At 38.0% G+C, this 14,730-nt stretch overlaps 3 protein-coding genes across 4 annotated transcripts in view; all 3 read right to left on the bottom strand.

Moving 5' to 3' along the window:
- LOC104415067 (disease resistance protein RPV1-like) overlaps window positions 1–6,587 on the bottom strand; it is a 97,727-nt gene extending 91,140 nt beyond the window's left edge. The window contains exon 1 of the mRNA XM_039298768.1: window positions 6,333–6,587. The gene's annotated coding sequence lies outside the window, so the exon portion shown is untranslated. The remainder of the gene's footprint in view (window positions 1–6,332) is intronic.
- On the bottom strand, window positions 453–4,795 carry LOC120286513 (disease resistance protein RPV1-like). 2 transcript variants are annotated; one of them, XM_039298773.1, is made up of 5 exons: window positions 4,453–4,795; window positions 4,136–4,323; window positions 3,562–3,912; window positions 1,614–3,480; window positions 453–669 (listed from the first exon to the last, which is right to left on the bottom strand). In XM_039298773.1, the coding sequence occupies exons 1-4, from the start codon at window positions 4,670–4,672 to the stop codon at window positions 1,750–1,752; spliced, it is 2,490 nt and encodes an 829-aa protein (XP_039154707.1). In that variant the 5' UTR covers window positions 4,673–4,795; the 3' UTR covers window positions 453–669; window positions 1,614–1,749. The 2 variants fall into 2 exon arrangements, with proteins under 2 accessions (XP_039154707.1, XP_039154706.1); XM_039298772.1 differs by having other exon boundaries at window positions 4,136–4,795.
- On the bottom strand, window positions 4,808–6,338 carry LOC120286514 (toll/interleukin-1 receptor-like protein). Its single transcript, XM_039298775.1, has 2 exons — window positions 5,573–6,338; window positions 4,808–5,224 (listed from the first exon to the last, which is right to left on the bottom strand). The coding sequence occupies exons 1-2, from the start codon at window positions 6,139–6,141 to the stop codon at window positions 4,837–4,839; spliced, it is 957 nt and encodes a 318-aa protein (XP_039154709.1). The 5' UTR covers window positions 6,142–6,338; the 3' UTR covers window positions 4,808–4,836.
- Window positions 6,588–14,730: the final 8,143 nt, after the last annotated feature.

The following is a 14,730-nucleotide window of genomic DNA, read 5'->3' as shown; positions in this document are numbered from 1 at the left end:
ATCTAATCGAGATACGACACAATGTATAAGAGATGATCCACAGCATTATCATTGCTTAATGTGGCTCCAACGATCCCATTTCTCTGTAACTTTGCTCCAAGACAAACTGAGATGACTGCAAAAATTGTTATTTTGACTATGGGAGGAGTGTCATCCCCGCCATCGCAATTCGGGAAGGAAACGTGACTTCTTCTGGAAACTACATGTTGGAAGAACATTCGATGGAATGTTGTGTCAAAGAAAAGCCTCATTTGTGCACGAAGGTCTTCCATAAGTTCAACCTGCAAGTTTACACTATCAACTTGAGAGAATCTTAGGTTGGAAAGTCTCCAAAAGGCCTGGCTAACCATCCAACTGAAAAAGGGCTAACCATCCAACTGAGAGAATCTTAGGTTGCAAAATAAATCCCTTCAACCTGTTCTAATGATTTCTTGAAGAAAAAGGGCTAACCATCCAACTGAAACTTCATATCAAGTTAAACAAATTTAACAATTTCGTCAATAGGCAACGACTTCCCTCACTAATCTTCATGTTTCTGGCTCTCAACAGATGAATACACAGTTTAGCAATCCAAGATTGTGAAAGGGATTACAGTCCAGATTAAATGTCATCCTTCATTGTCCTTCATTCGGTCTTCATTTGTAAAGTTGCCCAAGTAGCCACAGCTCCCTGCACAAAAGTTCTGTGAGTTTTCGCTAACTTTAATTCCTCAATATCATAAACCAGCAAAAAGGCAGTTGTTTGAGATGTCTCCCTCGATACTCATCAATCTTAAAACCTAAAAGAATCCTCTACTATAACTTGAGGTGAATGGAAGGACTCCTATTACAGATAATCACCCAGGCATAACAATTCCTACAAAATGTAGGAAAAAAATGGAGAGATTACAGGATTCCATTTATATAATTTCTGACCCCAAGTCAATGCTTATCATATGTCCTATGCACAGACAATACTAAAATTTAGCCTCAACTATAAGATGATTTATGATATCTTGGAGAAGCTAAATAGTTCTCTCTTGTCACAGAAGGAAGCTTTGCTACACCTTCTTTTGATGCCGCAATCCAAGTGAAATTCCTCATTCTTCATTTTATAACATCTCCATAACATTTGCAAATCCCACTAAGAAGCACACCCTTTCTAGGAAAATAAACTGAACGTAAGCATATCAATACAAAAGTCCGTCTTCTTCACAATTGCAACAATGAGTTGATTATCCTACAAAATTCCAGGATGAGAACCATAATGCTATGACCTTCCAACACACATTCCATCTAATTGTCTACGGTATAGCAAAGCTATCTCCAATGCAAAGCAGAAGGTATCAACTTTGAAATATGTGAAGTAGCAAATCGATGAGGATCTCTAATGAATTGTCATAAATCAAATAAAAAACGATGCAATCGAGATGCATAACTCCAGGTAGGAAACATAAAACCAAGGAGAAATCAGACCAAAATGGAGGTAACATAGTTTCAATGCCTTCATTAGATTTACAGATGTCAGCTCCCGAAAAGGTCATCAAAAAGTGCATGTGAGGCTTCTCTGTTCATATTAGTGAAAGAGATCGATTGTGGAAAAGGGAAAATATGTTGCCAGAAGAAAGGACTTACTTCAATTTGTCTGAAGTTTGTGCGCAAAAGAACGATTTGTGGGCTGGGATTAAGAAGATTTCAAGAGCGACATGCACTTATCCGTCGGTCTTCTCCCTCAGATCCATATCCGAATTTGCATCTAGATTCGTCATCTTCACCCTCTAATTCGTCTCGTCTCGTCTCGCTTAAATTCGACCCCCTTCTCCGAGCAAAGTGAAGAAATTGCCTCCACATTTAATTTCCTGCAATACTCTATTCCTACTTCTCGCAGTCCCCTCAAGCTTGACAAATCAGGCAACTTTTGTAAAGATCTACATAATCCAATCACCAATCTTTCCAAAGATGGTGGGAGTTCACCTTGAATCTCAACTAGATTACCACAATCGTATACATGAAGATACGCTAGTTTGTTGAGATTACTTAGATCGGGTAATATCTCCACCTGTTGAAGTTTCCAAAGCAACAATGATCGTAGGTTCTCAAAACGATCAAGGCCTCGAATCTCTGAGATAGCATAGTCAGTGATGTGAAGATATGATAGTGTCTTCAGATTCAATAGATCCTCCACATTTAACTTCCCACAACCTTTTATTTGAACGTGTTGCGGTCCCTTCAAGTTTGACAAATCAGGCAACTTTTGTAAAGATTCACATGATTGAATATCCAATCTGTCCAAAGATGGTGGGAGTTCGCCTTGAATCTCAGCCAGATTTCCACAACTGGATACTAAAAGATACCGTAGTTTATTGAGATTACTTAGATCGAGTGATATCTGCACCTGTTGAAGTCTCAAAAGCGACAATGATCGTAGGTTCTCCAAACGATCAAGGCCTCGAATCTCTGAGATAGCACAGTCATTGATGCGAAGAAATGATAGTGTCTTCAAATTCGATAGATCCTCCATGGAACAACCCGACTTGCAATCGTACAAACTCAATTCTGATAAACTGGAGGGAAGGCTCCGGAGGCAACGCAGATTAGGGCACCCGAGTTTAAGTTCCTTGAGTCGAGGAAGGAGACTACTCATATCCATGGGTAAGGCGGTAGCGCATTTAGATGATAAATGCAAGGATAACAAACTGGAGGGAAGGCTCGGGAAGCAACGCAACTTAGGGCAATAGAGTGAAAGTGACTTGAGTTGGGGAAGGAGACTTCTAATATCTGTTGGTAAGGCGGTCACGTATGGAGACCGCAAGTCTAAAGACTCTAGTTTGCTTAAATTCCCAATCCACGATGGCATCGGACCCTCTTCCACAGGCCCATCGGATTCCCCATCAGAATCACGTGGCCCGAAGTTCAGGTATAATTCTTTTAAATTAGTCAGGTTTGAGAGATCTAAAAATGTGTCCGTGTACAATCCAGACAACTTTAGAATGGTAAGACTTTCGGGAAGCCTTGGTACCTTGCGTATTCTCTTACAAATCAATTCCAAGATCCTCAGGGATCGATTTCTATAGATGCAATTGTCGATTTCCATATCAAGATCAAACACAAAGTTAGCTTTTATTACTTCGAGCTTCTCAATCGTCCAAAGCGTATCGGGGAGTTCCTTAATCCCCATTCCACTTATATCCAACTCATTCAATGATTTCAAATTTCCGATTGTATTCGGAAGCCCCTCCAACAAACTACAACGGTTCATATAAAGGTATTTGAGACTTGCAAGATCTCTACCCATCTCATCCGGCAACCTTCGAAGATTCCTACACCATGTTACATCTAAGAAAACTAACCTTTTCAATTGACAAACCGACTTGTCAATTTCAACTAATTTGTAACAACGCTGTAGGATCAAACGTTCTAATTTTGAATGAGTAGAGAAGTCGGGGGTTCTCTCCAAGCAATTGCATTTCTTCAAATTCATAACTTTCAAATTCTTCATCACCTGTGAAAAAGAAAAATCATGCAAAGATTGCTTAGAATCTAATAAGACGAAATAATAAATGTTGTCTAGCATATAACATACCTTCATGTGGCTCCACCCCTTCCAATCGTGCGTAATTTTACTCTCTGATAGATTGAGAATAACCACATCCTCCATGGAGAAATTTGTAATTTTAAAAGTTGGGGGAATTTTAGGCCAAGAAAGCCATCGCAATTGTGGAAGGAGATATGAATTCTCTTGGAAATCATCAAGTGGAAGAACATTTGATGGTGACTCATGCCAAAGAAGCCTCTTTTCTGCACGAAAATTTTCCATCAAACCGTCCACTTCGAGGAACCTTAGATTTGATATGTTCTCAAAGCCCTCATAGGAAAAACGATATTGCTGGTGATTGTCCAAATTGAGACGCAAAGCTTCAACTTTTTTTTCTCCCTACCCAAAGGAAAAATTTTAAAAAGGAAACACATTCCACTATATTAATTGGTTGAGTTCAGTCTATCATTCCTATAATCTTAAAAGAGCAAAAATTATAGTTTGAGGAAGTCGTAATGGCGGTAGACAAAACAAAAAGTAAACAGCTTGTTCTTATAAAGTGTCCATAAATACTAGGAATATATATTTTCTTCTTTTTTTTGAGAAAGAGGGGGGTGTTTACCTTATGTTTCCTTAGCAAATCCAATCCTTCCTTAGGATCCCACACTCTACTTTGCTCCTTTATATTTTTGTTACTTTTTTCACGAACTATTGCTCTTCCGAGGTCTCTAAGTTGGTCGTGCATCCACACTATATTTTCCTCTTCAATCTTTATCAAAGACATGTTCTGCAAAACTTCCATGGCTTCTTCTGGAAATTTAGATTCATCCCAAAAATAAAGGACAATGTTTTTGTTACCTCCGATGAAAAGACAAGCTATATCGAGGAATATATCTTGTTGTAGATCATCTAATGCATCATAGCTTATTTTCAACTTACTCTGAATTGCTGGAGGAGGAACATTTTCCCACTTCTTCAATGTGAGATCCCACTTTTCCTTTTTAGTGCGACATAAAAGTGAGCCTATGACCTCAAGAGCTAGTGGAAGACCTCTAGCAATGCCTATTGCCCTCATGGATTGGCCGATATACTCATCCAAAGGATAATCTTGTCTGAAGGCATGTCTGCTAAATAGTTGAAGAGATTGATCAACATCCATCTCGCTAAGCTCATAACTGCAGTCCACTTCGGGAACATCAAGAATACATTTGTTTCTTGTGGTAATAATAATTTTGCTCCCTCTGCCCAACCAATCACGCCTACCAACAAGTGCATCAATGTGATTCCCCTGCCGCATCATCAAGAAGAAGTAGAACTCTTTTATTAGACAACCTCTTCAATTATCTGAGTTCCTTCATCAATGTCTTCTATATCTATGCATTTTGTTTTGAGAATGTCAGAGACAAGCTGATTCTGCAACCATTGAATGTTTTTACTTTTTGATGTTTCTCGAACATCACGAAGAAAGCAACAATGCTCAAAGTCATGTGAAAGCTTATTGTAGATAAGTTTGGCAATTGTCGTCTTTCCGATGCCACCCATCCCGTGGATTCCTATAATCCGCATTTCACTTGTCCCAGCACCTATCATTTCCATAATTGCATCTACGTGGTTGTCAGCACTGACCAAGTGCTTTGAAATGGCCAAGTAACGCTTTTTCAACTCCCTCAAAACCTCGTGGGAAACTTTTCTTGCGAACTCACCTTCTTTCCTTGAGTTTGTTGGACACAAAAGATAATGAGTTAGAAAATTGCATAAATATTAAACTACGTTTTGACAAGACCAAATTAAATTTGAAATGTGTCACTTCAAGGATTTATTTCATTATTGATGAATTAGCGTTGGTACAAAAATGAAGTGAACCAGAAAAAATGTCGCTTTGAATAAAATGAAAAAAACTTGGGCTTGTGCCATTACTTAGCATGATTTCTACAGTATAACTTCAATAACACGGAATTCAATTTCAACAAGGCTAACTCAAATCCCAAAAAGAAACCATATGAATTGCAACAAGTTTTAATAATCCAAGGTAGATGAGATGGAATGCTAAAGCATTCACCTGTTGTGCATGTTGGACAATTCCCTTCCGTTTAGAAATGATACTTCTTCGAGAGCAGCCTTCCACTTGCGCATAGTCCCTTCATCATGTCGGTTTTTGTTTTTATGTAGATCAAAGGCCTCTTTATAACCCCCAGTTTGGTATCGTACCTCTGCAGGTGCCACATCATAGAAAATGGGCATAATCTTTTGTCCCTTTGTTTTCCGACACTCGACCATTTTGACTAGCTCCTTGAGACACCATACACTAGAGGCATAACCTTTAGAAAAGATAGGTATTGAGATCCTCGATTGCTCAATTGCTTGGAGAAGTGCTGGGCCAAACTCTTCTCCCGTTCGGAGATCTTCATCATCCTTGTATGCACGGATTCCCATATCTATCATACTAGTATAAAGGAAGTCGGCAAAACCTGCTCGAGTATCTGGTCCTCTGAAGCTCAAGAATACTTCATAGTCATGTCCTAATGAAGCAGCCACTTCTTGACCTTCTGTTGAAGCGTGAGTGGAAGAAGCGCCTCGTGATGTTCCATCATTTTCACACACGCGCCGTCTCTTTGCACTCTCCTCCATTGATCTCGCTTGATCTCTTCCAGGAAAAAATTGAAACAGAATAGCAGCAAAATCAGCGGCAGCCAGAGATAGGAAAAACTTTCAAGCCACGAGATCCCTGTACTAAGAACGATTCATTGCAGCCTGTCAAAGCTGACAAAATGCCAGGGGTTCTTTCTAAACACCAAAAAGTGGGGCCCTTGGAGACTCACCTCAGATCTGGCTCCGATTGCGGCAAGGAGCTATCGAGGTGAATATATCGACGGGTCCTTCGCCAGGGGCTCGACGGAGGGAGCGATTCGCCGCGCGTGCCGAGACTGCGGTGGTGTTTCGGAGGACGGGTTTGCGATGTCCACGCGCACAACTTCAGCAGCAGCTCCGGCGGAAGCCAAGGGCTCTAGTAGAAAACCCTGGATTTTCTAAAGAGATGGGTTAGCAATTGAGTTGCTTCCGGTGACTAAAACCAAATATTATTGAGTTTTAACTCGTCCTGCCTCTGCGGGTTACTTCACGCTCGCGTCTTTGCCCGTACATATTATATAAATATATAGCGCTCTCCCTCCCTCTATATTCATCGAGCGGGTATTGTCTGTGCACCGACACGTGTGAACCCAACTCGTGCATCGATAGATCTGGTGAATTCTCCATAGCGCCCACGTTATCCATCGGTATACATGAGTTCGGATTTTTCTTTTTTTGGTAGAAAGAATTTTATTTTTTTTATCGTAATCGAATATGGGAGGAAGATAGCAAACTTTCAAGCAAACAAATCCCAAAAGAATTGCAAAACAAGACAAAACCTATAAATCAAAAGATTATAGTTTACAGCTATAAGCACGTTCTTATATCAAAAGACTAAATCTATCGCTGCTCTACTCATGCTTGTCTAAAACCCTAAAAACCTCATTGCCGTGGTCATTCTAAAAGACCTCCTCAAAGTTCCTCGCAATTGCATGAGTGATTTGTGTGCACCAGCACCGGCAACACCCAAATGCCCTCATAATGAAGAATTTATTTATCTTTTTTTTTTGGGTATTGATTTTAATAATAATCAAGCTGAGGGCTGAGGGCTCTCTCCGTTGCTTAGAAAATCAAGTAAACTCACTAAGTTGAGCCCCAACACCCATGGCCATGCAGCCCCAAATCTGTGGCCATGCGAGACTAGCGAACTCTGATGGTTACGAATTCTATGGACATAGTTATGAGCTCTGAGTGGAAAGAAAAAAGAGATGAAGGCATAGAAGATAGACTCGAGCGAGCGACATGTTAGTTCGCCGACGGATTGAAGCATGAAGTTGAGGGCTTATGATGCCAAAGGGAGGTGGCAAATTCGATGGCAGCAAGTGGTGAATGATAGTGAGTGGTGATTTCGTAAAAATTCATAACTTTATATTTATTGCAATGCCAATTATCCAAACTATTTTTCATATCATGAAAATCCAAAACTCTTATGGTAACAAAAAAATACGTTCCGTCAAAGTTTGCTCCAAGACGGATGTTGAAAATCCGACGTGACGATTTGCTTGATCAATGATGAGCTTAAAACTGCACATTTCTTCCTTATCTCCAAATCCCTTATCTTCAAAAACCCTAACCCAACTCCATGCCCCTCAAAATTGATGAGCTGTATAGCAGCAAAATCGGTACAATGCATTGTGAAATTTAAATCACTAGGAGGTATCTGTGGGTCATTTGTATTTTAATTATATTGTCTTTGTAGAGTTTGTTTTCACCCCGAAATGGACCGCCCGGTGTCAAATGCATCTTCCTTCTTCAATTGAATTATCTAACAACACTATGTCGCGATAAATGCCCCTGCCCTTGTCCTTGCCCGCAAATTTACAGGAATGACAGGGCACAGGACGCACTCGTGGCTTTGTTCGTTCCATTCTTTTGGGGTTACTGCATTTACAGCTCTCTTCACTTCCGAGAAAATATTCTCCGAGCAGGTCTTTGGCCGTCCGTACACCAGCGCATGTGAACCCAACTGATGCAGGGATGAATCATCCATCGGGACGCGTGACCCCACATTGATTTAGCATCTTTTTCGAGAAAATATTGGGTTGTCCGGGACCGCCACGTCAGCATGATCCCGGACTACTCATATGGCGCCACATAGGAGGGGAGGGGACAAAAGAGAGAAAGAGGAGAGAGAGCGTCAGAGAAGTGAGCTCCGATTTTCGTCCTTTGTCCGACTTCTCATACACATGGCGCCGTGTGAGTGGTCCGGGACCACGCTGACGTGGCGGTCCCGGACCACCCAATATTTTTTCCTCCCCCATGTGACCCCCGACAGCTGACAGCACGCGCATCATTATCACGACCCCTGTTCTTTTCCTCTGTTCCTCTCTCTCCCCTATCAATTGCTTTCTGCCTTTTTGCTGCTGCCAAGATCCGCAAATTTCTTTATCTTTTTTTCTTTTTTGGTGTTGATTTTAATGATAAACAGGGCTGAAGACCTCTCCGTTCCTCAATAAATTGAGCGAATTAGCTAAGCCATGCCCCGACGCCGCGGCCATACAACCGCATATTCGCGGCCGTGCGAGGCTAGCGAACTCTCTGTCGGTCGCGATTTCCATGAACATAGGTTCTGAGCTTTGTGTGGAAAGGAAAAGGGACGAAGGCGTCGAAGACAAGACAAACTCGCCGACAGATTGATGCACGAAGGTGAGGGCTCGTGATGGCAATGGGTGGCCGGCAAATTCGATGACAGCAAGTGCGCGGTTCCATAAAAAAATTCTAACCTTTATATCGATTGTAATATCAATTATTCAAACTGTTTTTATATCATCAAATCCAAAACTCGTATGATAATCAAAAAAATTGTTTCATCAAAGTTAGGTCCACGACAGACATTGAAAATCCAATGTGATGTGCTTGGACAGTGGCGAACTTGAAAATCTGAACTTCGCAATTTTTAGAGTCAAAGTTTAAGATTTTAAAAGAAAACTAGACTTCGCAACTTTTAGAGTTGAAGAGGTGAGATAATTCACTTCGCCTTCTTTCTTGCAAAACAAATGAGCTTTCATCCTCTTCCGCTCCGTGCTTAAGACTTTCGCATTCGTCCACCTTGATTTTAGCATTTCACTTTTGGTCTCTCCTTTCAGGGAGAAATTATAAGAGGATGATCATTTTTCCCTACTAGATTACAGGCTGCTATGCTTTGCTAGAAGTCTCGGTTAAGGACTGTAACTTACGATTATAACAATTTTAACTCTTAATAGATTATTGACATTGTTTTGATTTTACGAGTAGCTATTTTTATTTGCTAGTAACATACTAATGAAATAACCGATTTACTAGGTGAAATATTCTTGAAGATTACAAATAGTTATTTGCTTTTACAAGTAGGTGTGTTTTTCCGTCAATAGGTTACAAGTTGTTTACATATTTTATTAGCAATGTCCGTGAAACGTGGTAATTTCCGAAAAAATAACTATTTTACTATCATAAATTCTTAATAGATGATCAATATTGTTTCAATTTTATGGGTACCAACATTTATTTGTTAGTATTGTACCAACGTCATTTATAGAATTGTCAAGTTTGTGCTAGTCAATTGTATGTATCTGCATTGTGGCGATGTTGATAGTGATTTGTATTGATGGAAATTTTGACATATTAACATGGTTGTTTGTAAGTCACTTTTTTCTCCCACGTAATACAGAGTCCACACTTTTTTCATTTACACGTATCAACGAAGTTTCAAGGACGCTACCTATCCTTTTTTAGGAACCTTTTGTTTAAATAAGAAAAAATTGCTAAGGGTGTGAATGATAACTATTATGGCCAGAAATTGAATTCTGGAAGAGAAATAGATTTTTTTATTTTTAGATAAATTTTTAAGCAAAAATACCCGCTTGATAACGATACAAAATTTATATTCCAAAAATAAAAATTCGTTTGATAATGACATAAAATTTCTTCATTTCGGACAATGATGGTGATCGGTGATGGCAGTAGCGACCGATGGAAGCGACAAACAATGAGAACAATTTTTATTTCTTATTTCTATTCCGAAATAGAAAAGTAAAAAATTTTATTTCGATTTCTATTCCAAATCTATTTTTGAAATAAAAATCTATTTCAGAAATAAAAAAAAATAAAATAAGTTTACTAAATGGATTTTTATTTCAAAGTCTAAAATAAAAAAATTATTTCTGTAAAAGTTTGTCATGCACCCCCCTAATTTGCTAGACATGATGATGCTGCCTCGATAGAATATCGCAACGTACTTTGAATGCGGCAAAGCCAAGGATGCACAGTGCACACTCTCCATCGTTTTCCAATGTACAGCTAAGCAGTAGCCTCGTCGTGTGTGTTTCAACTTCTCCCACGTTATAAGGTTCCTCGGCATTTTCATGGACGCTTTCTATATAATTTTTTTTCAGTAAATTATTCATGATGGTAGGCACATGGCAACAAGGTCGGCATCTCGAAAATAAAGATGTTCACATGGAATGATTCTTAGAATTGAGGTTCTGAAAATGTCGACACTGCACTAGGCATGAGGAATAAAAAATATAAAATTAGCATGTTTCGCGTGCTGGGATGGTCTCGAAGACCGCCACGCTCATCCGCTTCGATAAAAGATGGTCCCTTCTCACATCTCAAGAACGAATATTGCTCATTTCTAAGACTTGGTCCTTCACTCTCCTTCTTGAGTTCATATTTAATTACTGACACACAGCTTTTTGCTCGATGGGCAAAACCAAGACAAGAATCCTTGGTGGCTGTTTGAATTCTTGCCCAAGGCTTTCACATTACTAGAAAATCGATGAAATTAATAGGTGGTCCCTCACCGGTGCTTGCTAGCAAGTGTGAGTATTAAAGTGACGGAATATTATTGGAAGGTTAAGCCACTGGACGGACCAAGGCTAGCAAAATACCTTTCCACTAAATAATTCCTAGAAATTTTAAATCTTAAGGGGAAAACGTTAATATATTCGCATTTATCATCGGACAATGTAGAGTTTTCTATTCGAAAAGAAAAAGTTTGGATCTTCTCAAATCTCGAGAACATGAACTAATTCTTCCTAATGTCACTTATGGAGATATGGACCTCTCTCGAGATTACATCAAAAAATTAACCAAGTCATTCATCTAATCAGATAGTTGCAATTTGAAATCTTGCGCATTTCTAAATTCCATTAACCAAAAACAGACTTTTCTTCCATGAATTGTAAATTGGAAATATTGTCGATAAGTAAAACTGATAACTTTTTAATCCAATCAACTATTTGTAACTTATCAATAAAATAATAATTTTTTCATCCTCAAACCAAATCACATATTACCATTTTTCTTAGACTTTATAAGTGAGTGGGTACTTTCGCTAGTAAATTACAAATGCTTACGTACTTTACCGGTAATTTCAATTAACGGTTGTAACTTATGAACTGAACAAATATCTTACCACTATAAATTCCAATTAGGTTATTAACCTTGTTTCAAATTTACGAGTGGCAACATTTATTTTTCAATAACGCACCAATGAAATAAACCGATTTACTACTGATATACTATTGTAGATTAGGAACAATCATTTGCTTTTATAAGTGAACGAGTATCTTCTCTAGTAGATTACAAATTGCTTACATGCTTAGTTGGTAGTCTAAGTTAACCGTAGTAATCAAAATAACAATTTTTTTGCTATAAATTCTTAATAGATTATTAACATTGTTTCAATTTTGAGAGTAGCAATATATACTTGTTAGTAACATATTCTCACAATTCGTGTATTCTTCAACATGTGTTGATTTTCTTAAATAGTTTTCAAGATCCAAGCTAACTGTTGGATGATCATCATAAGGTCTGCTTGTCGATACAATCAAATCTTTCTAGTAACGGTGTAGTTTCCATTAATAGAGTTGCCTAAATCAAGAAATAATCATTTTTCACCAAATTGATTGAAAAAGAAATTGGATTCTCCTTTGTGTATCTCTTTAGTTCTAGGCTTGTGGCTTGCTGTCAAAGGTACTTGAGACTTTGATTAATAGTCAATGGAATATCTGGATCTTCAAATATCTGGATCTTCAAATCATGATGGATAATAATTTGACGTGCATATTCTTCTCATGTGATATAAGGAACCCCTTCTATTAGCAACGCGTAAGTCTTAAAGGCTTCCCGCCAATAATTGCTACCTTTATTAAGGTCCCTCCAATTATCATCAATTTTTCACTTCATACAGCAGGATCTATTATTTGTGATAAAGCTCTCCTTGTATTAGTGTATATAGAAAAAAAAAAAACAACATATATATTTCTCAAATATTGAAATAGATAGATGGTTTTGTCAACTTCAAAGTGGCATAGGAAATTTTTCAATAGTTGTTAATTTCATTGGTACTTATTGTTCATCCATCTAAAATTTAGTTTTTAGTAGTAAGTTTATAAAAAAACTTAATAAGTTACTATTTTATTGATGGTTGTAAGTCACTAACATTGATACTACATCGAAATACCCAAACATCAGGTAACGGTTGTATCTTCCTAATAGATTTACTATTTTACAACTATAAATTCCTTGTAGAATATTATTAATTTCACTGTTAACTTACTATTTTACACCGTTAAGATTTATTTATGAGTAATGAATTAATGAATAACTTAATAGGTTACTATTACATTGACGGTTGTAAGTTACTAACGTCGTTCATGAATAACAACTAGTAACCTTAACAGCAAAATTACCAAAGAAGTCTAAAACTTATTGTAGTTATGCCCATTTAATTATAAACCTTTTAATTGTGTTAATTGAGTTTGGACATTTTCACGTTTTGTCAATTAAGCTCATCTAGTTAATTTTAGCTGGAAATTGCTAATATGAGCTTAGCCGTCCTATGTGGCACAGCCGGCATTAACGCAAAGAAGTTTGAATAATATTTTTTTTTATTTGATTTGATTTGATTTTTTGCTTTGTTTTCTTATCTTTTCCTTCTTTACCTTTTTTTTTTTTTAATATTGTGGCAAGCAAGGGTCACTGTGGCCTTGCTGGCTGCAATGGCCTTGCCCAGATTTGAGGGAGGTTGAATGAAGGCGACAACCTAGCAACCCTTGCTAACCATAGCAAAAAAGAAAAGGAAAGGAAAAATTAAAAAATTAAAAAAAAGCCAAGTTAACATTGGTTGTAACACATGGGACAGCTGGCGTCCATATCAACAATTTATGACTAAAATTGATTGGATGTATTTAATTGGCAAAACGTGAAAATATTTATGACTCAATTGGTATAATTAAAATATTTAGGACTTAGACTTTTTGGTAATCTTCCCAACCTTACTAGTATTTTCTTTTTTTGTATGTTATCATCAGTTTACCAATTATAAAATTTTACGAGACGATGTAGAATTTACTACCAATTTTACCTATCTACCAATCACGAAACAAAATTCCATTCTTAGCATATGTAATTTTACAAATGTCCCATAAAGAATGAGAAAGAACGCAATCTCGAAGAGCGACAAACATGAAACAGCAACATTAATATTCTATATATTCTATTTATGCAATTCAAGTTTTCTTAGATAGGCTGTTCTACCAATTTTACCTCCCGCTATTCCCTCATTTTTGGCCCTCCTCTCCATTGATCTCGCTTGATCTTCTCCAAGAGAAGAAATTGAAAAGTATAGAAGCAAAAGCAGTGACAGCTAGAGATGGAAAAAGTTTTGGAAGCCAGAATTACAAATGGAGATCTCTTTAGGTCATTAAACTCAGAAGACAGATTGGCTAAACATGCAGAGAGTCCAGGGCCAGTTTGCCAGAATTGGTCAAAAAGAATGATTCATTACAGCCTGTCAAAGTTGACGAATGCAGGTTCTTTTAAAACCAAAGTGGCCCCTTCCCACTCAATTCTTCTCTTTTATCAACCGCCATAACGCAATTAAAAAAGGAAAGACACAACTGCAGCGTAGACAAACTAGTGAAATTCTAAAAAGATGGGAGCAATCGAGTGCTTTCGGCGGCTAAAATAAAATATTAAAAAGATGGGAGCTGTCAGAGTGCTTTCGTTTATTATTCTTTTGAATTTTAATCATTGTGTTTGTGGAGTTTCTGACCACATTGTGTCGCGATGAATGCCCCGCGCACTTGCCCGCAGCGCTTGCTTACCTGTACATAATTGTAGGTCAGTTTTGGGTTTTGGGTGTTGAGTTGGGGTTATTTTAGGGAAAACGGCCTCCCGTCGGCTCGTATGAGTTGTTCTTGTGCCTGATCCACACGCACAAGCACACTACAAATGGCAAAACGGCGCTATCTTATGGAATCTGTTGATCACTGTCATCTGGATGTCTATTTTGCTGCTGCCAAATTACTCCAATGCCCTCGTGGCCAGATTTTTTTTTTTTTTAATGGTAAGTCGGTTGAGCATGTAATTTATGGCATAAATTTCGATTGATTTCCATGTTGCTTGGTGTAGTCGCTTTTAACACGTAATTCATTATATAGGTTCATGAGGGAAATAATATGGAGAAATTCTTCCCAGTTTTTCAACCGCTAATGCATAATATAAGGTGTATCAGTAATTCCAAGATGCTTCCTAGGTTTCTTTAGCTATCCTAATTGTGGTGGTTGAGAGCCCCCATGTCACTAATCAATATATTAGGACAGT

Source organism: Eucalyptus grandis, chromosome 8 (genome assembly GCF_016545825.1).
Source record: "Eucalyptus grandis isolate ANBG69807.140 chromosome 8, ASM1654582v1, whole genome shotgun sequence".
Taxonomy (NCBI): domain Eukaryota; kingdom Viridiplantae; phylum Streptophyta; class Magnoliopsida; order Myrtales; family Myrtaceae; genus Eucalyptus; species Eucalyptus grandis.
The sequence above is the reverse complement of the archived record's forward strand: the minus strand, read 5'-3'. Positions and strand labels throughout refer to the sequence as shown.

Bases quoted from the DNA above. Each gene is read 5' to 3' on its own strand.
- LOC120286513 (XM_039298772.1), bottom strand. From the start codon at position 4,672: ATGGATGTTGATCAATCTCTTCAACTATTTAGCAGACATGCCTTCAGA. The intron at 3,913-4,135 runs GTAAACACCCCC...TCCTTTGGGTAG, and splicing joins ATTTGCTAAGGAAACATAAG to GGAGAAAAAAAAGTTGAAGC. The intron at 3,481-3,561 runs GTATGTTATATG...TCTTTTTCACAG, and splicing joins AGGGGTGGAGCCACATGAAG to GTGATGAAGAATTTGAAAGT.
- LOC120286514 (XM_039298775.1), bottom strand. From the start codon at position 6,141: ATGGAGGAGAGTGCAAAGAGACGGCGCGTGTGTGAAAATGATGGAACA. The intron at 5,225-5,572 runs GTGAATGCTTTA...AACAAACTCAAG, and splicing joins TTGTCCAACATGCACAACAG to GAAAGAAGGTGAGTTCGCAA.